Source organism: Schistocerca americana, chromosome 2, assembly GCF_021461395.2.
Source record: "Schistocerca americana isolate TAMUIC-IGC-003095 chromosome 2, iqSchAmer2.1, whole genome shotgun sequence".
In the NCBI taxonomy this organism is placed as follows: domain Eukaryota; kingdom Metazoa; phylum Arthropoda; class Insecta; order Orthoptera; family Acrididae; genus Schistocerca; species Schistocerca americana.
Genome location: NC_060120.1, coordinates 937,861,029 through 937,885,030, shown reverse-complemented (window position 1 = coordinate 937,885,030; position 24,002 = coordinate 937,861,029). Strand labels below are relative to the sequence as shown.

General features: G+C 37.5%; 1 protein-coding gene across 4 annotated transcripts in view; it reads left to right on the top strand.

Moving 5' to 3' along the window:
• The window catches only part of LOC124596031 (disks large 1 tumor suppressor protein), a 940,679-nt gene extending 917,650 nt beyond the window's left edge, over positions 1 to 23,029 (top strand). For 3 of the 4 annotated variants that reach the window (XM_047134995.1, XM_047134993.1, XM_047134996.1), the window contains 9 exons: positions 638 to 893; positions 4,272 to 4,374; positions 7,376 to 7,420; positions 7,925 to 7,966; positions 8,195 to 8,344; positions 14,245 to 14,417; positions 14,831 to 14,940; positions 16,663 to 16,754; positions 19,974 to 23,029. In XM_047134995.1, the coding sequence (XP_046990951.1) occupies positions 638 to 893; positions 4,272 to 4,374; positions 7,376 to 7,420; positions 7,925 to 7,966; positions 8,195 to 8,344; positions 14,245 to 14,417; positions 14,831 to 14,940; positions 16,663 to 16,754; positions 19,974 to 20,080 (1,078 nt within the window). In that variant the 3' untranslated portion in view covers positions 20,081 to 23,029. The remainder of the gene's footprint in view (positions 1 to 637; positions 894 to 4,271; positions 4,375 to 7,375; positions 7,421 to 7,924; positions 7,967 to 8,194; positions 8,345 to 14,244; positions 14,418 to 14,830; positions 14,941 to 16,662; positions 16,755 to 19,973) is intronic. The other variant, XM_047134994.1, reaches the window with a different exon arrangement.
• Positions 23,030 to 24,002: the final 973 nt, after the last annotated feature.

The following is a 24,002-nucleotide window of genomic DNA, read 5'->3' as shown; positions in this document are numbered from 1 at the left end:
TATGAATTTAAATGATACGAAGCCTTTCTTGTGAGAATTTGTTTGAAGTATAGCGTTATAAGTAAGTGAAATGTTGCAGATAATATAGACAATATGAGAATAGAAGCTTTGGAAATGTGATGTTACAAGAAATGTTGAATGTTAGATGGATAGATGGAGCAGCTGGTAAATCGAACTGGGGGAGAAAGATCTTTTTGGCACAATTTTACTAAAAAAGAAAAAGGACACATTCTGAAGCATAATGGAATGGTTCGATTGGTAATGGAGAGAAGTGTGGAGAGTAAAAATTCTTGGAGAAAACAAGGCTACACTACAGTAACCAGGTTCAAATGGATATAGATTGCAAATGTCAGACAGATATGAAAATATTTGTGCAAGAGAGCCTCAAAGAGTTGCTTCAAATGAGCCTTAGAATTTGTGAGGACAATAACAACAATTACTGTTGCCATTTGTGTATTATGAATTTAGAAATGTGTATGTAGAGTGTCAATACTCTTCATTACATGTCATGATTTCTTACTTTAAACGTAATAGTGTACTTTTAAATCTTCTGGCTGTGTTCAGTGATGATTACAAACTGTTCTTTTTGCTTGCAATTTTGCTCATGCTGATGTAACTCTGACATTATTGTACACAGGGCACTGTTCGATTACGACCCCAACAAAGATGATGGCCTGCCCAGTAGGGGCTTGCCATTCCATTATGGAGATATCCTGCACGTCACAAACGCGAGCGATGACGAGTGGTGGCAGGCACGCCGCGTTCTCCCTACAGGCGAGGAGGAGGGAATGGGTATCATTCCATCCAAGAGACGTTGGGAACGCAAGCAACGAGCCAGAGATCGTACTGTCAAGTTCCAGGGACATGTTCCAGGGGGACCAGGCTCTGACAAGGTTTGTTAATTTTGGATATCTTCTGCAGGAAATAACTAATGAGTGATTTACTGTTTGGAAGGTGAGGGTAGAACTACTTTGTAAAGAGGTTAGATATATTTATTGTAGATTAGGTAGGTGGCCCCAGAGCAATCCCAGACATTTGATGTCTGGCATACTATTTGATATTGGGCTTATTCAAGAACAGAGTATACATTAAATGTCTCATTGATGTTTCCTGTTTCATTCTCATCAAAATGGTGCAAAAATGTGTGCCTGCCATAATTGTTTCTTATATTTATTCCATGAGATGTAAAATAGAAACTCAAAACATTTTTATGCAGAATGTCATTTATCTTTCAGACACCCAGAAAATATTAAGGTGATCTGAAAATAAATTTTTGTCAGTGAAGATAACTTTATTTACCAACAGTGTGTATTATTTATGCCTTTGATTTGCGAAAATTGAAAGTAATTCCTTCAGTCCTCTAAAAATGTGAAAAATTCTGTTTAATTTATGACATTTTTCACAGCATAATTTAAAGAATGACAGTTTTGTAATAATTTAATTTATGAGAAGACTGCTGTTCGAGTGTAAAACTGACACACATTATGACTAGTGGGATATTTGGAACTCGAAAATCATTCTTAACTAAAATGTATCTAGTAATGGAAAGTAAACAGTGGAAGTGAGAGCTTTTTCACAAGTTTGTTTCCTTCTCGTTTCAGCTGGCATAACCACAAATAGTATTAAGCAAGTTGTTAATTCAGCGTAAAAAATTAAGGTTATAGGAGATTTATTAATGTGTGTCTTCACTATTTCCACAGCCCTGAAGGTTTTCTTTCTTTACAGTGTTTATGTAGCACAATGACTGAATGATAAATGAAGGAGGCCTTTTAACGTGCCTTACGATGATGATAAAAGAAATTATGCTAACACTGTTTTTGTGCACATTACTTGAATAACTGACCTGGTCCTCTTCTCCAGGTACTCTGAATAGCTTGCTGCCTAGAGTTCATCATAAAACACAAAAACACTACTTATAGCACCTGAAGGAGACAGGTCAGATGCTGAAATAGTGTGCACAAAAATAAACTTCTCAGTGTGACTAGAAACCAAAAAACATCTGAGAAAAATGTCAGAAATCGCATCTATTAATCTTCTAAGTAAGCTAGTTGTTGTGATGTTGAAACTTATTTACTTCCTTCATGTAACTGGTGACAGTGGGATATTGGACCTAGTTTCTGATATCCTGTTTATATTTGTGCAAATAATTTGTGAAAAAAAAAATTTTCCCTGTTAGGGATTTTAGCTTATTACACAGAAAAAAATATGATTGGAATCTTTTCAGCTAAATGGCATATCACACACAGTTGCTGTGTGTGATAATTTACATGATAGTGTTATTAACATTTTGCTTTGAAAATGCAAAATGAATAGTCACATATTGTAAAGATTAAAATTGCTTTCCTGTTTAATTTTCTTGGGCCAATACTACAGCATTCAAGACAGGGGTATAAATTGTTTTGCATTATTTTATGACTCTTTATTTGTATTGTTTAGTGAGCTAACATATGAGATGGAATCCAAAATTTTTGGGACTGCTGGTGCCATCTGGAAAGTGAGTAGTAGAGCTTTGCACCACTAGGTGGTCAGAGATGCATATCTGATGAGTCAGTGTGTGGAGTGGCATTTAGATGGGAGGATGTGTTGCGTGTCCTCAGTGGTTTCCGTAATACTCTTGTGTTTGGTGTGTGGCGATTTTATGATGGATCCGTGAACAGAACAGCGTCAGACCGCAGCTGATGATCCAACCTTCTTGTAACAGGTTATCACCGGCGTTGAGAGCTGGACTTAAGATTATGACCCAGAGATGAAGCAACAGTCGTCCCAGTGGAAGAGCCCGGGCTCTCAAAGTCCGAAAAAAGTGAGACAGATGAAGAGCAAAGTGAAGAGTGTGATCATAATTTTCTTTGATACCAAGGGAATTGTGCTCAAAGAATTAGTCCTACCCAACAAAACAGTGAATTCCATGTACTACTGTGACATTTCGCTACAGTTTCGTGAATACGTGTGGCGACAACGGCCTGAACTTTGGCGTCAAGGGAACTGGCTGCTGTGTCACAACAATGCGCCCTGTCACACGTCCTTGCTCACCAGGACCTTTTTGGTAAAAAACAACATGGCGGTTGTACCCCACCCACCGAACTCTCCAGATTTGGCACCTTGCATCTTCGTGCTATTCCCAAAACTGAAACTCGAGTTGAAAGGCCGTTGGTTTGACACTCCAGACAGGATTCAAGAAACATCACTGGCGGTGATAAACACCCTCAAAGAAAAAGTTTTACCAGTGGCAGAAGTGCTGGGACGTGTGTGTACATGCGAATGGGAACTACTTAGAGGGTATGGTGACCATTAGTCCAAAAATATGGTTTTCAACAGAAGGCAGCACCAGTCCTGAAAATTTTGGATAGCACCTCGTACTTTACTAATTTCCATTCTGTCATGTCATATTGACTTATATTCTGGGAGACATTACCTTGATGAAGGAGGTTTTCATTGCATAAAACTGTGCCATATGAATAATCCAGTTGTCATGCAAGTTCATGTTGTAGACAACTATTTTAAGAGTTGGGTATTTTGACTAAAGTATCATAATCATCATCTTTTACAGCTTACCACCACTGGCAGGTATGCTTGGAATACAAGCCTCTCCTTCCTCCCCACTCTTCCTATCACCTCTCTGTCACTAGTCTGACCCAGTATTCTCCTCCCAACTGAATGCTTTCTCCCACTTGTCTCTTGGCCTTCCTCTTGGTCTCAATCATATTACTCATTCTTCTCTTGTAGGGGTTCCTCCTGTGTGTATCATTCTAAACCTTTCATTTGTCAGCTTTTACATTTTTATTACACCTATCCAACTTTTGAAATCATCAGTTGCTTGCATCTTACTTTTCCACTTTCTCTCATGACCAAGGTTTCTGCTCTGTACACTTTGTATGTAGTGTGAACTGTAAATCACTTCTTACTTTTTGGGGGACATTCTTGTTCCACATAATGAGCCTTCCTTTCCCTTAACTCCTGATCATTTCTTCCATTTTCCTGTAGCATCAAGGTGCATGTTTTCTTTCATGAAATTTGTTGTATATAACCCATTAATGTTAAGGAGTAACTTTTATGAAATTAAATATTAATTTCTGTTATGTGAATTGTTGCAGCTATATTAAAATACTAATTAGCTTAATAACCTGTTAATTCAGTTGTTTTACATTACAATGTTACTGTGTGCAACTGACTTGTGAACCATGCAACCAGCTGATTAACCAAGGAATTTTATGTAGCTAACTCTGCAGTGAGCGTATGCACTGTTACTGATTAGGGAATGTTTCATTTTACAGCAGTCGACACTAGACAGAAAAAAGAAGAACTTCTCCTTCAGTAGAAAGTTCCCATTTATGAAGAGTAAAGATGACAAGTCAGAGGATGGTTCAGATCAAGAACGTGAGTACACTTTATTCTGGTATGAGATTCACCCCATTAGCTGCAGTAGGGGCTTCCCCCCTCTCTTTCTTCCAGAGGAATGTGACAGCATTTATAAAAAACAGTTGTAGATTTTGCATAGCTACTTTGTCTCGCAGGTAGTTAAAGGAGGTAGATACTGTTCCCATTCTACCTGTGTTGAAGTCTTGACTAACATTTTCCAGCAAGTACAATCTGTTTTCTGGTATTGTTTCCCGAGTGTTGTTTGTTGTATTTAAGTGCATTTTTCCCTATGTTTTTGACAATAGCATGAAGCATGAAAATAACATAAACTTGTAAGATGTACTGCAAGGAAAATATGTGGGAAGGACTTGTTAAAATAAGACTTTTCTCCAAAAGAAGTCATTTGGAACAAAGCACACAGTACTACAGATTCATTTTTAGGATTGTTGTAAATAGTTCATGATATATGCCAGGAGATAGATAAATAAGTTAGGAAAGGCAGGGAAACCAATGAATTATGCGCAGAATGAGAATTGTTTGAGTGAAGATTTCTGTGCTCCATAGCTTGAAACTCTTTGCCTTTCTTCTTGCAACTGTGGAATTTGTTTTACATTGCACAACCAATTTCTTCCATTTTCATGGCTGAGAATCTTTATACGAGGTGCGGCTAGAAAAAAACCGGATTGATGCTGGAAAAAACATTTATTTACAATTATTTACAATTTCATGTTATCTCCTTCAATGTCCTCTCCTCCTCGGTCTCTACACCGCTCCATACGAATTTTCCACTGTTCATAGCAATGCTGCAGATCATTTTCGGTAAGTCCATACATTACTTCCGTTGCTTTTTCTTTTACTGCTTCAACAGTCTCAAATCTAGTTCCTTTCAAAGCTGACTTGACTTTAGGGAAAAGAAAAAAGTCACAGGGGGCCAAATCAGGTGAGTAGGGTGGATGATCTAAGATGTGAATGTTGTGTTTTGCCAAAAACGTCTTCACTGACAACGCACTGTGAGCTGGGGCATTGTCTTGGTGAAGGATCCATGACTTTTTTCTCCACAAATCGTTCCGTTTTCTCCGTACTCGCTCACGTAGGGTAGCCAGAACGCTAATGTAGTAATGCTGATTCACTGTTTGTCCCTCTGGTACCCAATCAATGTGCACAATCCCTTTGATGTCAAAAAAAAACAATCATCATTGCCTTGAATTTCGATTTTGACATTCGTGCTTTTTTTTGTCGTGGAGAACCAGGAGTTTTCCAATGCATCGATTGGCGTTTAGTTTCGGGATCGTAAGTAAAAAAACCACGATTCATCGCAAGTAATAACATTTTGTAAGAAGGTGGGATCACTTTCAGTGTTTTCCAGGATGTCAGAACAAATCATTCTTCGGCGTTCCTTCTGTTCAATTGTGAGACACTTTGGAACCATTTTTGAACACACTTTGTTCATGTTGAAACTTTCATGAAGAATCTGCCTAACACTTTCCTTGTCAACTCCTGTTAACTCAGACACTGCTCTGATTGTTAAACGGCGATCTTGTCGAACAAGTTTACCGATTTTTTCAATGTTTGCATCAGTTTTTGCTGACAATGGTCTGCCAGTGCGAGTGTCATCACTGGTGTCTTCGCGGCCATCTTTAAATCGTTTAAACCACTCAAACACCTGTGTTCATGATAAACAATCATCGCCGTACACTTGTTGTAACATTACAAACGTTTCACTTGCAGATTTTCCTAGTTTGAAACAAAATTTGATGTTAACACACTGTTATTTCTGTACACTCGACATTTTCCGACGCACAGACAAAACGTCAACTACTTAAAACAGACGCCACGGGCAGACTGAGTGCAGGAGGCAGATGAAACTCGAGCAGTAGGCGGAACGAGAGTCACGTGACAGGCCATGCGACTTTCAGCCTTATTGCATTCGTTTTATTGTTTCACCAGTACTAGTCCGGTTTTTTTCTAGCCACACCTCGTATAGCATCGAAGTTTAATTTTGAAATTATCAAATATGGAAATGCTGTTCTCTGTGAACAAATACATTATACCAGGATCGTTAATATCAGTATTACACCATTCTATAAAGAAAGTTGCACATTCTGTCTTTCATTTGCTTATTTTGAATTTTCTGATACCTTCCAAAGGAAACTGACTGACAAAAAGTTGTCTTTATCACTGCAATTCAGTGTAAAACTTCAAAGATTCTGAGTGATAGAAAAAATGGGTTTTTTTATAATCTGTGGAAGAATGTGGTGTTAATTAGTGATATGAGTATTTTACATTGGCTCAGTACTTTTTCTTCATCAGATGCAATTACGCACATAATTTGTTCCATATCTATGATTTTGACTGCTGTTTAGTCAGACCTGAAATGTACTATTCCTAGATGTCCATTGCTCTACAGGGCATTTTCTAGCTGCACATATTTTGTTCAGAGTTGATAATCAGTTTGGGTATAATGGAAATGACAAGTACTTCTCACATTGTTATTGTCTGTTGCTTTCTTATGTACATTATTTCCATATTATTATGTTTTCTACATGTACATAAATATTACAGAAAATGTAAATGTTTTCAAAGTACAAAGGAATTTTAAACATTCTTCAGTTTTTGTTGGGAACTGAAATAGTAGAGGAAAACAGTTATTATTTGTAGAGAATGTGCATACTCATTTTATCTCAAATAATTACTGTCAATACATCTTACAGTTTATGAAATGTTTTGCTAGATAGTAGAAGTCTCTTAACTGTTAGCATGGAGCTGTGGTTTTTGGGTTCTGCATTTTTCCTTTTACTTGTAAAAGTTGAACTGTGTAAGGAAAGACACATGTTTGTGCAGAACTGCTACTACAGAGGTCAAGACTCAAGTAAGCATTTTATGTAATGGTAATGAAGTAATGTTCATTGTCTGTGGCATGTTATCTAATACTATTTATTGTATGCTGTTGCCAGTTAATGTTTGCTTCCCATTGTTTTTGTTATGAAATGATGTTTATTGTTCTCTGTCTGTGCTGTAGCTTCTCCAACCACTCCCAACAACGAGGGTGATCCTAATAACATGCGTAAGTATTCTTTCCTGTGCCGGGATGATGGTGTGCATGGTATTTGTGTTGCCTGTTTGTATGTGGAAATTTGTGTAGTTTGTTTGATCTTGTCTACAGTCACTAATTTGTTTGGTACGTTTTAAGAGATTCTGAAAATTATCTTGACAGTCTTTTGTAGCCTTATTCATAGTAAATTTCTTTTAGTGGGTCATACTTTTTGAACATATTTATAGGATTCAGTATTATCTGTTTAGATTACATGCAAGTACTCTTGTGAAAGCAAACAGCTGTAGACAGAACAGTCTGACAGAAAAGTTTATCATTCATGGTACCTGTTAATAGCATAGATACATGTGATACAAACTACCATTACTTTCAATCTGAAAAACAAAGATTCATCAATCACTGGATGACACTGTAAATGAGAGGCGTTTAATTACAAAGAATGTTCCTATATTTGATTTAATTGCTCTTTGTTATATTTTACAGATTTCTCACTTAATTGTGTCAATTTTGTTTCAGCATTCATGCTGTGCTACACTCAAGATGACACTCACACAGAAGGTATTAGTCACTGTTTACTAAGTAGTTAAAACTGACGTAACCTCCTCTGTTGTTGAAAACCTTGATCCATGGCAGCCTTGCTTGTCTTCCCTGTGGACCATTCCTTGCATGCTTATCCTTGGCTTTGGAGCTAGTGTTGCTTAATATATTACATCAATTGATTGAAAGATTTAATTAGTTGTTGTTTGGGGTATGTTGAAAATTTTGTAACATTTGATTCTGTTACAGGAGGAGAAGAATCTGTGCTGTCGTACGAGCCAGTACAACAGCTTCAGATACAGTACACGAGGCCTGTTATTATACTTGGTCCACTGAAAGACAGAGTGAACGATGATCTGATTTCAGAATTCCCTGATAAGTTTGGCAGCTGTGTGCCTCGTAAGTACTGAAGATGTAGCACTTCTTACTGTTTGATATTGTTAATGAAGGAAAGAAAATTAGGTTTTAACATCTCATTCACATCGGGGTCATTAGCACAAAATATCTCAAACAAATACATTAAAATGTTTACTTACTGGTTATAATTTCTATAAAGTAAAATCAGTCATAACTTCTAGCTTTGGTGAAATGTGCATCTAAATTTTTGTCTGTTTGTGAATGACTAGGTGTACATATTTAAAAGGTTGTCATGCTTGTCATACTTTTATGGTTTGAAACTGAGTGATAAAAAAGTGGTGATTGGTGACCTTTTGACTAGAATGTCTGCTTTTGCAAAAACTTCAGTGACACTTTTTTTAATGGCTTTTGCTTTTTTCTCATTTGGCTGTATTGCAACTGTCAAAAAATGATTGTTCCTGTTGAGGAGCAGCAGCATTTTTCCAACCAGTGAACGGAGAGCTTATCCGACTGAAGGTGTTTCTCGGCATTATTTTTCTTGTCCCTCCAACTCAATAATTACAAAACCGGCAGAATACTGGTTTTGACCTTTGGTTAGCATTCATAATTGTGTGACTCATACTTGACAACACTACAGGTACTTTGTGTAGAAGTTTAAGTAGAACCAGAAATAACTCTATTCGTTGGGGAGAGCTTCGGCATGGTTGAATTACATCAACAGGTTGTTTTGTCTGATTGTGAAGTGCAAAGTGCAGACACTGTGAACTGGCAGTCAGCCATGAGCGAGCATAAACAAACCACCAGACAGGAGAGCAACAGTGTGGGGAAACCATCCCTGCCTCCCTGTTGCAGGGCAGCAAGCCTGCACCTGCCTGTGTTTTTCTTTTTAGTGAAAGTGGAACTGGCTCTCGGTCATTCAGATTGCCAATCCCTTTTGGTGCTGTGAAGTTTGTAACCAAACTCCGAGGTGGACCAAGATAAGTCTTCTCACTCATTTCAAAATAAGAAAAGAAAACAATGCACAGTACAAAGCATTCAGTAACGGCTACCACACAATTGCTTGCTGAGCTTCGTAGTGCCCTACTGCTAATAGTATTTGATGAAACCACGGAACCACAGTCCAAAACATCCACCACCTAAAACTGCCATGTTAAAGTGTTCGCATTGTACCAACTTCTGAAATTATGCTAGCAGACAAACATAAACATTTCCTTGCCTCTGTACATGCAGTAATGATTCTAATCTTATCTTCATGATTCCTATGTGAGCAATATTTAAAGCCGATTCTTGAAACTTTCTCAGGATAGTCTGCATCTGGCTTCAAGAGTCTGGCAGTTTACTTTGATCAATATCTCTGACGCTCTCCCATGAATTAAAGAAACCTGTGACCAGTCATGCTGCCCTTCTGTATATATATTCAGTATTCCCTGTTAGTCCTATCTGACCGATTCCTACAGTGACTCATTAATGTTATAGTCCTAGGATACTACTTTTTTTTTTTTTTTTTTTTTTTTTTTTTAAGTGCAAAATTTTACGTTTCTGAACATTCAAAGCAAGTTGCCAATCTCTGCATCATGTTGGAGCCTTATCAAGATCTGACTGAATCTATATGCATCTTCTCTGAGATAGTACTTCATTATAGATAACTGCATCATCTGCAAAAAGCCTGATTTTACTATTGCCTGTGAGGTCATCAATATACAACATGAACAGCAAGGGTCCCACTGCACCTCCCCAGGGGCACACCCAAAGTTAGTTTTACATCTGATGATGACTCTCCATCCAAGATAACATGCTTTGTCCTCCCTACCAAAACATCCTCAATCCAGTCACAAATTTCACTAGATACCCCATATTATCATACTTTTGACAGTGATGCTGGTTGTCATTGAGGAGGTCATACTGTTAGAGATACCTCATTATGTCCCCTTCTTGTAGACAGGTGTAACCTGTGCCTTTTTCCAAGAACTGGGCACAATTTTTTGATCAAGGAATCTACAATAGATTATAGTTAGAAGAGGGGCTAACTCAGCCACATATTCAGTATAGAATCTGACAGGGATTCCATCAGGGTCTGGAGCTTTGTTCAGTTTTAACAATTTATCTGTTTCTCGACACCACTGGCATTAATACATATTTCATTCATCTTTCAGCTGTATGAGGATTAAATTGAAGCAATTCTCATGGGTTTTCCTTTGTAAAGGAGCATTTGAAAATGGATTAAGCATTTCAGCTTTTGCTTTGCTACCCTCGATTTCAGTTCCTGTTTCGTTCGCTAGGGACTGGACACTAACTTTGGTGCTACGAACAGTCTTTACATATGACCAGAATTTCTTTGGATTTTGTGAAATGTCATTTGACAATATTCTGCTACAGTAGTCACTGAAGTCATAATGCATTGCTCTCTTGACAGCTAAATGTGTTTCACTCAACATCTCTTTATCTTCAACCCTATGCTTTGTTTTACACCTGCTACACAGTAATCTCTTTTTCTTTAGAAGGTTCTTTACAGTGACCGTGTACCATGAAGGTTTCCTCCCATTATGAACTATTCTACGGAGTATATATCTAACCAGTGCATGATCAACTATTCTTTTAAGCTTGAGCCATAGTTCCTCTACGTGCTCCTGCCCTGTGCTGAAAGTTTCAAGTTTCTTATTGAGGTATGATCTTACTGATTTTTTATTTGGTTACTGAACATATATATATTTCTGCTTGTTTTAGCTGCTCTCTGTACTTTAATAATTTTTGCTGACAACTGTGTCATGGTCACTGATACCAGTTTCAATGTGGACATACTAAAAGATGTCAGGTTTATTTGTTGCCATGTCATGAGTGGGGTTCCTAACTATCTGTTCTAGATAGCTTTCAGAGAAGGCATTTAGTAAAGTTTCACAGGATGTCTTATCACACCCACCGCTAACAAAACTGTAATTTTCCCAGTTAATTGTTGGATGACTAAAGTCTCCACCCATGATTACGGTATGATTGGGGAAATTATGGACAAGTAAACTGAGGTTTTCTCTAAAGTTTTTGGCCATGTTAGGAGATTAGTCTGATGGGCAATAAAAGGATCCAATTATCATTTTATACCCATTCCTGATACTGACAGTACCTCATCTCCATTTCCCATTTTCCTCTGCTTTCAATATACACGTAAATTTTCCCCAAAAATCTCACTGGTTTTTGTAAGCACTTCAAACTCTGGCACTTTGTTACGAATGCTTCGACAATTTACTTCTAGGATTTTAATACTCACACCAGTGGGAGGCATTTCTTTCACTCTTACACCGATACCTTTGGGTTTTCTACAGCTATCATTTGGGTTGGATGGAGAGTCATCTTGTCTAAAATACCCTTGTGCATCCCACACACAATCAGCTACCTGAGTAGCAGCTTCTGATGTGTGGTGCTAACCTGAAATATTAAGGGGGACCCTACAGTTGTCAACCTTATGACCCAAGTCCAGGAAGTTGCAGTCTATTGCTTGTCGCAGAACCTTCAAAACCTCTGGTTCAGTCCTTCCACTTGACACAGAACCAAAGGGTGACAATCAGTTCTGAGGAAAATGCTGCAATTTGTGAGCTTCGTTGAAACTCCACACGCAAGGCCAGTGTTCTCAACCCTCTCCGCCAGTTGCTGGAATGACCCAAGAATGACCTTGGAGCCCAAACAACAGGCATCATTTGTTCCAATATGCACCACAATCAGCAGCTGGTTGCACTCTGTTCCCTCAATGACTACCAGAATAGCCTCTTAAACTTGCTGAAGGAGGCCCCCAGGCATACACACTGAGTGCACCTGGCATTCCCTTGCTGCCATTTCCCTAAGGGGTAACATCATCTGCTGCGCATTCAAACTGCTGACAATTAATAGACCCGTACACTTTTGCGTTCGCCTCCTACTGACATCAGACAAAACAGGTTTCCCCAAAACAGGTGAAGTGAGTCCCACTGGCTCAGTTTCAGTGAAAGACATGGGGGTTAGTACAACACCCTGAGTCCTCCCTGGTCCCCATCTACCCTGTACAGGACACCTAGATCTACTATTGACACGTCACTCACACTTAAGTGGACAGGTAATGACAGATCCTGTACTCTCTGCAGAGGAGATAGGATCCACAGGAGAAGGCAGTACTTTGAGCATCTCTGGTACAGTTATCACAGGTAAGCAACTCTCAGGAGCTCTTTCAACACACCAATTCGCATAAGCTGCCAATTGTTTAACAGTTGTCAGAGCAATTTCCAGCTGCATACGAATGCCATCCAACTCGTGCCATGTTTGAGAACAGCATTCACAGTGGGCCTGCATTTTGGCTGTTGCAGTGTATCACAAGGCATTGAACAAATAACATTAAATTAAACCTGCTGGTTGTCTCACAATTTGTTGGGCTAAAAAGTTGCTAATTCCTTATAGGAATTGAAGCAGATACACAAAACAAGATTTCTATAAAGCAGCACAAAAACCTTTGGTAAAAATTACTAGTTTCCTAAAACACTGTTATTTTTAGTGTAAACAAACATGAAAATAGAGTTAATTTATGATAAATGCAGATAATATATAGGACTGTTCCTCTTTAAGGGAAAACTATATGTAACACAATATGTTAGTTAGAAAATAATCTGCTACAGTAACTAAATCACAAACAGTGATTTGTTAAAAGTTGCTCATAGATTATGCAAAGGACAATGGTAGCTTCCAAAAATTCTCAGAAACTGACGTTTATTTGTCCTGATATACAATGAAATTCATGTGTGATGTATACTTTGGCTGGAGGGTTGCAACTTTGTGAAGTGTCTCATAATGAGAATGAATTAAATTTGTATTGAATGTCGAAATAAGTATAGCTGTGATGACTGTCTTTGTCTCCATGTGGTGTTTTTATTTTTTTACACCATTGTGGCATTGGATTTTAAACTGTTGTTCTTGGGAATTAACAGTGGGACTAAATATGCACTGAGAATTCTTCTTCATAACATTACATGTAATCCAATATTACCAAGGCGTGCTGTCGCCTGACTCACTATATTACAAAAACCTTTTGATCAAGCAACATTTAAGTGACTTAAATTTAATTGTGATAATCTTTAATTCAAGGCATTCCTTACCAAGCTTTCATGCCCAGATTCTCCAGTGAATCCTGTAGTAGTGACAAGCAGTCATGCATGGAGTGTCTTGTCAGCAGGCCCAAGTAATAATTATTACCAATGAAGCCACCTGACATACTGTGGGAAACTCGGTCATTTTTTTACACACTTACACATTTTTGGAATCATTATGTTTTCAAATGGTGAACTTCTCAGGTATCTTTTTTTTCTTCTTCCTCTCTCTTTTCTCATCCACATCTATATTTCACAAGCCACCATACAGTGTGTGGTGGAGGGTACTAGTGTCACTTTCCCCTTTTCCCGTTTCAGCCAGGAATGGTTCGCAGGAAGAACAATTTCTGGTAAGCCCCCATGTGAGCTTCACTCATTCTGATTTTACCTTCGTGGTTTTTCAATTCAATTTCAATAGCACTAGGCTTTGAGCTGCTGTGTATAACTTACTTGTGTGGACAAGTTTCATAAAAAGTTAGTTTTCTGTTACATTGTGGTAGCAGACATTCGGCTAAGCAACGTATAGATATGCACATGATGGCATTTTTGAATTCTGATAATTTTACTATAGTAGGGCAACAAAACATTAACTTATCCATATTGAATCGTGGCTCTTCTGACTGTGAGTTCACATTTTGGTACATCAGTATTGAATTGTTCTCTGATTTAATGATATAAAGTAATAACTGAAGGCTGACTCTGATAGACATTGGCGGATCTTGCTGAAACATTCTAAACAAAACCAGAATACTGATAAAATTTTTTCTGTTGCTTTTCACAACAGAGGTTTCATTGCTCCTTTTTAAGTATTGCCAGTCAACATTGTATTGTCTTAATTTGCAGACACGACAAGACCCAAACGAGAATATGAAGTGGATGGAAGGGACTATCACTTTGTGGCATCTAGAGAACAAATGGAACGTGACATCCAAAACCATTTATTCATAGAAGCTGGACAATACAATGATAATCTCTATGGCACATCAGTTGCCTCCGTGAAAGAAGTTGCTGAAAAGGTTTGTTCAAATAGTATTCCACATATGCATATTAACTGTGCCATTCACAATATGGGAGATTGTCAATATCGGTGTTGCAGTGTGAGTTTTTTCAGTTTCATTTTTTATAGTGTTCTTCAGAAATGCCATGTGTTCAGACTTTATTTCTTTAAGCTCCACTGCACTTGATTTTGCAGTGTTATCTAGTTAATGAATTCATTAAGTTTGCAACTACTCATGAATACGTATTTTTATATTTGTAAAGCCCTAGCAATCCACAGTTAGACATCTAAGTGATACAACGTATCAGTTCATGCAATTAAGACAGTTATTATGAATACCAGTATATGTAAAAAGATAATAATATAATTCTGATTGCCTTTGGACAGCAAAAAATCATCAGTGAGTTGACTCCTCTGCTAATTTTTTAACAGGGAAAGCACTGCATCCTGGATGTAAGTGGAAATGCAATCAAGAGGTTACAAGTTGCTCAGCTCTTCCCCATTGCCATTTTCATTAAACCAAAGTCCGTGGAATCCATCATGTAAGTATTTTGTCAAATATCAGTTTAGTTACATCAGGCCAAGTAAGTGAACTGTAACTAGCCATATATACAAAATATTGTTCTATGACATAGCATGTAAATTTGCATATAGAAAGTGATCAGTTACTTTTTTAACTGACATACTCATATTCAAAGATCAGTTTCATGAAAATGAAGCTGGTTACAATTCTTAAATGTATGCGGTCTAGACAGAAGACAAAATTTGTTGTGCAGCCATTGATAATGGATTTTCTCCAAAAAAGACAGTATGTTAATTTTTGCAAAGGTCTATAAAAGTTTGATACATTTCAGTATTTTAAACTGTAATGTAGAAGAAAATCTGTTCAAAAGGCTAAAAAGTCATCTATCCATTTTGTTGCTGGCTGCTATGCAACACTTTGTCTTAAAAGCAAGGTAAGCTGTGTGTTTTGTCCATCATCTTTTAATTACTATTTAGGTTAATTTCAAATACTACTTTTTTGTTTAATCTTTGAAATGTGGATATTATTGTGTTCTTCCATCTAACCACATTATGGATTACCAAAGCCCAGGATTTCCTTCACACTGATGCTTGTTGTCTTTATATTTCTTTTATTTATGCATAGTACTTGTAAGGATTATTTGCATTTAAGTACATTGAGAATTCTTCATTTATAACTTGTTTTTGTATGGCATCAGTGTGCAAAACCAGAAATCTCTGCTACAAGAAACTAGAGTGGTGTAGAGTCATGCAAAATGAAATTTGTTCTATGAAATTATATAACTGAGACAAGATTCACAAATACACCAGTCTATTACTGTACTTACTTTATCAAGGATTTCAGATCTATTGAATTTATTTCATCTCATTTAATGTATTTATTTGTGCCAGATACCTTTCCCAAGGGTTGTTCCACACATTTTCTGTTTTTTGGGCAGATACGTGTAATTTCATTTTTGCAGTGTGTTGATGGAATCAACCGAAACAAATAATGCTTGTCCTGTGTTTCATGTAATGCCCATTGTGAACAAAAAACATTGGCTTGTTACTCATTTTAACCAAAATGTTATTTGAAGTTAAATTATACATGACAACAGATAGACAGTGGTCCAAATTTAGTCTAGTGTGATGCTTGTTTTAACGATAAGTGTTTATCGGGCCAACAAAAGTCTAACAACCATTTATATTCAAGGTAGCAACAAAGCGACACTTCTACATAATGATAACAAACTGTGAGATGGTGCAAGTAGACTTAAGGAAATTGAAACACCAAGCCATTATAAATGAAAACCTTTTGAAAGTTATGCTGTACTGTCTTGGTGCACTACATCTAGAACGCTTATTTTTGAAGTGTAATGTGGTTTATAACAAAAATTAACACCAAAAAATCAGTTAGCATTTGTTTTCTACTTCTTCCTTGCCCGACTTTGCCAGTCTTGTATGTCGCTCAGCACATTGCTCTCTGTTATTGCCATGCAGCAGCACAACTAATGCACCTGATAACCCTTAGGACAGATAGTTGGTATTCCGGTATGGTGCCCTCTTGAGTAAATTGTGAATAGTTTAGCTAATGGGCTACAAATAAAACTAAATCCACTGGTATCCTTTTTTCAGTTGTTTCTGGTAGTTTCAACCACTGAATTTTGATTAAATACAGTAGCTGAAAGTAGTTTGTGCCCTGTTTGTTGATATTTAATTCATGATAATTATAAATACTTAAACTTTGATTTTTGCTCCTCTAGGGAGATGAATAAGAGGATGACAGAAGAACAAGCCAAGAAAACATATGAGCGTGCAATGAAAATGGAACAAGAGTTTGGAGAGTATTTTACAGGTAATTTATCCATGTTTCCCCTATTTTTCAGTACTGAATCAATATTTGATGAGAGTGCTATATACTGTGTTTGACTGAAATTATTATTGTTAGAGAAAAGGTAATAGCACCTTGTGTGTTCATAAGAAGGTACATACCTAAAGCCTATAATAATAATTTTCTGCCAGATACCCACTGGTGAAAGTTTTATCAGAAAATCCTAGGAATACCTGGTCATGTGTAAAGTCAATGAATAATCCAAACCATCTGTGCAATCTGTTGCGGATCCTTCTGGTTCAAAACTGAAGGTAGAGACAGAAAGCAGAATTTTTAAATTACACATTTAAAAATGTATTCACACAATAGGATACTACTGTACCAGTGCTTGACTACCCTACACACGAATGAGTGATGTTGATATACGTCCCTGCCCCCAAGATTGAAAAACAGTTAAGACACTATAAAGTGAACAAGGCACCAGACACTGATGGAATTTCAGTTAGATTTTACATTGAATATGCTATGGAATTACCCACTTTCCTAGCCCGTATTTACCAAGAATCTCTTGCACAGTGAATAGTCCTATGCGATTGGTAAAGAGTCTCCCATGTTTGTGAAAAGGGTAATAGATTGGATGCACATAATTAGCAACCAGTATCGCTGATGTCTGTCTGTAACAGGATCCTTGAGTGTATTCTAATCTCAACCATTTTGAAATTCCTGGAGCTGTCAAAGAGATCAGCACTTATTCAGGGGGAAAAAAAAGGAAAAAGAAGAAACTCATGTGAAACAACTTGCTTCATTCATACATGACATCTTGCATACAACATATGACAGTGAACAGATAGGTTCCATCTATCTAGAATTCTGTAAGGTGTATAATCATGTTTTTCCAAGTATGTGATCAGCTTGAGAAATATTTGACTAATACAAAGGAGGTTCGATAAGTCTGGTATTAAACACAAAAAAAGGTTGTTTCATAAACAACTCACCTTATTCTCAACATAGTCTTCATTGAGGGAGATACATTTGGTCCAGTGATCTTCCAGCTTATTCATCCCATTGGAAAAATAGGTTCCATCACAATTTGCAAAATACTTGCTGACCGCAACTATAACATCCTCATTTGATGAAAATTTCTTCCCAGCAATCCAAAGTTTCAAGTGGGGAACAGGAAGAAGTCACTTGGGGCTAAGTCTGTTGAATAGGGCACATGAGGAACCAGTTCCAAGCCCAATCATGCTCTTTGCTGTTATTATGTTGATGTTTCATAAACAGTCACAAATCTGTGCAAAAAGTTTTGCAGATTGCGGTTAAATATTGCCAGAGATGATGCACTTTTTGTCATCTTGTGAGAACTGCAGCACCCACCTTGTACACAGCTTCTTCATAGCCAAATCTCTGTGCAATATATTGTGCACTCTCTCAGTTGAGATCCTTACAGTCTTGGAAATCTCACAGATTTTTGTTTGGTGGTCTTGCATTACCGTATCATGGATTTTGCCTTTGGTATCCTTAGTGGTGTCTTTGGTATTCTTAGTGGTGACTTCACTTGGACGTTCGGAGCATGCTTCTTCTTTGGTGCTTGTCCATCTATGTTTAAACTCACTGAACTAAAAGTAAATGCAAAATGGGATTTTCACTCTGCAGCAGTGTGTGTGCCGATATGAAACTTCCTGGCAGATTAAAACTGTGTGTCGGACCGAGACTCAAACTTGGAACCTTTGCCTTTCGCGGGCAAGTGCTCTACCGACTGAACTACCAAAGCATGACTCATGACCCATCCTCACAGCTTCAAATCTGCCAGTACCTCGTCTCCTACCTTCCAAGCTTCACAGAAGCTCTTCTGCGAACCTTGCAGAACTAGTAAGTAAATGGTCTTCAATGATGGTGATGATTCTGCATGAACTTCATCCATTTCTGTTTTGATTTTTTGCAGTAGTCAGACCCTTCAAATGAAAATGTTTAATAACAACATAAAACTCAGTGTTCTTCATTTTTCAGTCACAGTCAACACACTGACCAACTCCGACAGCTGTCAACAATGAACTGTACGTGGCACAGAGTTGGAATTCTTTATATGATTCATGGAGTAATCAAGCTTACGAACTATGAAGGAATAACAAAAATGTTCCATTCTTTCATGGAAATTTATCAGACTTACCAAACCACGCTTGTAGAACCCAGTACATTACATTGGAAGGTGAATGTTCCGCAGAAATGAAAGTTACATCAGGTGTGCCCCAAGGAAGCATAATACAGCCTCCAATGATTTCAGTCTTTGTAATTAACCAATCAGATATGATCAGCAGCTGTCTAAGATGCTGACAATGCTGTTGTGTGCAGGAAAGGTGCATGATCTTACGGAATTGCAGAAAGAATTGGACAAAATTTTCACTCGGTTTAATGAATGCCAGCTCTCTTTAAATGTGAATAAACATAAGGTACAAAGAGAGATAACCGTGTAATATTTAATAATATTATTAGTGGTGAACAAGAAGCATCTCATGGAGTATAAGTATTTAAGGGTGATACTAGCTGTGTGAAATGGTACAATCACATAGAATCAGTATGGGAGAGAGCATATGGAAGAGTTAGATTGTTACAATGGTTGGCCACTTGGGCTGCTAAGATGAGAGGGGTGCAAGTGTAAAATTTGTACCCAAAATGTATCGCAATCAGGAGCGAAAACAACCTATTTCCATGTTCACTAGATTTGTATTTATTTTTAGAGATCTTACAAGAGCCCAAGGAAGGAAAGAAAGGGGGAGGAGTGTCAAATGTCTGTAGCTTGTGTGGAAAAATGTTCTCAAACTGGCCCTTTGTTGGTAAGACAAGAAACTGAATGAATTCAGAGATGCTCTACTAGGATTGTAACATGTTGGTGTAGCCCATAAGAAAATGTAATAAAAATGCTCAAGGAAGTCGAATGAGAGTCCTTAGAAGAAAGACAATTTAGTCCTCGCAAAAGCACCATTGGTGGGTAAATTTGGAGAACCTGTGTTTGAAGGAGACTTTGAAAACACGGTGATGCCATCAACATATATCTCAGGTACAGATCATCAGAAAAATATAATACTTAGGACTTCTGCATAAGCATGTAGACAGACATTTTTTCCCTTGTGCAGTATGTGAAAGCATTAGGAAAGAAAATTGACAAAATTGGTATGATGTAATTTATGCCATGTATTGTATACAGTCTTTCTCTACAATATAAAGTTGCTGTTCCTTCATTTTCAGCTGTAGTCCAGGGTGACACTCCTGAGGACATATACATGAAGGTGAAGGAAGTGATTGAGGAGCAGTCCGGACCGAGCATCTGGGTTCCATCGAAGGACCAACTGTGACGGTCTGCGTGGACCATGCCCGCCCGCCGCTAGATGCGGCTGGCCCGCGTGGCGTAGTGTCTGAAGAGACCGTGGCCTGTCCACATGCCCAAACACACAAACACAATGCGACGGAGTGTTCCGTAGTGATGTCCCACGATCCGATGTGTCGCAAGGAGATTTGCGTGTTATTATCAGTTTTGTGTAGAGCTTGTTGTTTGTTCTTGTATCACTTAACTTGTTATGTGATTGTGCAATTTGTGTGTCAAAGATCCTTTTCAATTTTAACACATGGAATCTGACTAACCACAAAATAGAGTAATAATCTGATCTGAAATGTACACCGAGTCCTCGTTATTCGGAGTTTTGAGGCTTTGATTTGTAACTCGCATTGTATTGGCAATAAAATTTTATTCGAGGTAGGTGGTGTCGAAGGCAGTGTTCGACTGTATGCTGGCTTGCTCTGGACAGAAGCTCTGATATTAGTGGAACTCGTGTTATTAGACTGTGGATGGCTCATCTGATAACAGATTGTGTTTCCGGTTCTGCTAGATGCTGCGCAGTGGTGGTGATCTGTGGGAGTGGTCTGGGAGCTGAGCACGAGGCAGTGATTTGGGATAATATGGCCGAATTGAAATAGTTGTTTTTAAGAATATGACGATGCCCAAGTTTCTAAAGTTTCACCCTGTGTGTTGTGAAGCAAGTTAAATTATTTTTCAGGCAGAACTTGAACTGTGTATAGTGTGAAATCTTCATCGGACTGTGTACAGTCGTGGGGTTAAAAAGACTCAGTTTTTGTAAATGACTGACAATTTGGAAAGTGTCTTTGCTGGCACTCTAGAGATCTGATTTTTACTAAACAATACAGAAATCTCAGTTACTGCATATTATTTCCCTCTGTGTAAAGTGTGTTGCATTAAATGGAGAGAATATAGGTAAAAAGGTAGTACTCACCAGAATGAGGGTTCACAGTTGAGCCAAAAACATGAAAAAGTGGATGCTGTAACACTAGCATTTGGAATGAGAGGAGTTACAAAGTGGGAGAAAATAAAAGGTGTAGGGAAATGAATGAAAGGAGGTGGCTTTATCCAGTCTTTCCATTAAATAGCAGGTCATGGATAAAGCAGTTAAGGAATGAAGTAGTATATGATGAGAAGAGGCATTTTGGGACAGGAGAAATGCTACAGAATGGAAAGAGAGAGTAAAAAGTCAAGGTAAAATTAGGATACAAACAGGAGATAGAACCATGAGGAAAGGGTAGACAGCTTGCAGAAACAATATGATGGACAAAGGTGTCTGTGCAATTGCAGGCCTTGAGGATTCAGTCAGTAAAATTGGCACCTTGATCTGTTTAGATGCATTGCAGAGCTCCTGCTGAAATAACGTATTTATTGTACCTGTGCCTATTTATGCTATGGGTTTTACTGTTAGTGACACTGCTTGCATCTGTTGCGGCAGGTAACATGAATGGCTTTTAAGATGTGCATGGGTAGTGTGCAAACATCTCATCTATCAATCATTGTGGAAGACATGACATGAGAAAGTGGTCATAAAGACGTAGGTTTTATAACTGCAAAGAAAGAGCAGGAATTGGAAATTGATGAGGCATAAGAATGCCACCTGACTGTTCATTCATTTACCATTTACACTCAAGATATTCTCTTTCTGCTCTCTTACACACGACTCAGTCCTCCTGTAGTTGCTCAGTGCTTACATATTTTATTTTCCTCCACCTTTTTGCTCTCTGAATACAGAGACAGGAGCAGTTTAGGTTTCTATATTCCCTCTCATGTTTTTGTTGGCTGAACTGTGATACCTATTCTTGCTGAGTACATCAATTTCATTGAGCTGTACTCAAGTTTTCTATTTATCAAATGGGCTGCAAATGCCCATAATCCAAAGATAAGAAGGAAAGCGTCCTGGTTTCCTCCATGAAGAATTAGAGGTGTAGTTTAAGAAGAATTTACTACATATGAATAATGATATAATCTGATTGCCATGTTTCAATTTTTATATAGCAATTTAACATTCTTATTACCTGAATTTGAAGATGGTCATGTTTAAAAAAATATGCAGTTTGTTACTAGGTCTTTATTTATTGAGAACTGGTGCCGAAGACATATTCAGAGCTTGTAGTTTGAACACAACATGAATGTACATAACACTCTGTTTATTGGGATGCTGTAATAAGTGAAAAGTCCTTAGGGGCATAATGGTGGCTAATATTAAACTCCTTGTTTTGTTTTTAATCGTGTAAACCTGCTAACAAGTTGTTAATGCTGAAGCAGTATGGAAGCACAGCCTGCAAGGCACATATGATGTACTGATGGGAAATTCTTAGATATGATATGATGACAATGCATAAATAATGCATTTTCTGTACACTTTTGTGTGTTGTTATTTCTACAATTTTCTGATTTTATTATGTCCTAATGTTCTCTCTTTTGACATTTTGCAATGATGTCAGTCTTTACTCTATTTCTCTTTTCTGTAAACTCACTTCTTTTCTAGCTTTTTTCTTTTATTAGTTAGAGTGGCCTCTATATTTAAATTGCTGTGCCTGAATGTTCTTTTAAATGATGTTTTATCTCTCTTAAATTTTTGAAACTAACTGTCTGCAATTCATTATGGTGTTTTAACATGGCAGATAATGCTTGTAAATCTGAGGCCACAGTTTTCATAATTAACTTGTTGATGTGTTACTCATTTGTACAATTCATGTTTTAATTCAATGGCTGACATACTCAGTAAGTTCTACTCTCTAAGCAACTGTAGCTTACTATTAAGTGTGTTGGCTGGTACAAGTAAACAGATCAGATGACAATGTGCATGGCTTTTACATATTAACACTGTTTATAATAAAACTTCTATCCATTGACTGCAGTTGTGTAAAAGTGTTGTTGAATTATTATTGTATACAAAAAGTACTGCCCATTTCATTGCAGTGTAAATAAAGTTGAGTCCCCATAACTTTGGTTACTTACAGTTATTTCTTATTGGTCTCCTTTACTGTGTAAACCATTGAAAAAAGGTGTTAACCATGTTATTACCAAAGCAAGAATACATCCAACATATGACATATGAAAAGAGATTTATGTTCCAAAAGCAAAATATTTATATGGAAGATAATTTACCACAATAAGCACAGACAAAAACAACATCCATTTTGTAAAACAATAAACTGGTAGCCAAGATTGCAGGAATTATTTTTATTCCATGATTACCGGTTTCGGCAAAACTAAAACCGCCATCATCGGATCTAGGGAGGACAGAAAACACTATAAAAGTGCGTATGGATTCCACTTATATAACATCTATACACATAAATTAAGTTACATACCTTGGGACACGTACAGGTTGCAACATCAAGGCAAACAATGGTGGTATTAATAGTTGCCTATAACATGCAGGTCTTACAGAATTGTCATAAGTAGCACATAGGCGTCCAAGAGATATGACACTATAATTGTTAAGTGTCTCCATCACATACAAGCACAAGCTAGGTACTACCACAACTCCGGCTCTGTAATCATGGAATAAAAAGAATTCCTGCGATCTTGGCTACCAGTTTATTGTTTTACAAGCATCTAGATCCCTCCCGCACGAGCACAATGTGCTCCCTACAACATCCATTTTGAGTCATTTTCATACATTTCCCAAAAATTATTCCAAGATGAATCATGTCATAAAAAGTTTCAAAAAAGTTGTTGGCTCAGAGTGATTAAGATAATAATAAGTTGAGTTAATGAATTCTTTTCTAACATATTGTTATGAGTTGGCTATGTTCATTGTAGGGTAAGTCTTTCTGGGAACCCAGGTATGGTATTCCATTGAGTAAGAGATAATAAGTGTAATATGCAAGACCTGTCATTGGTCTTTAGATAACCAGGTAATTAGACACTTGAACATGCCAGTAACAACTTAATACTACTTTTACTCCCTT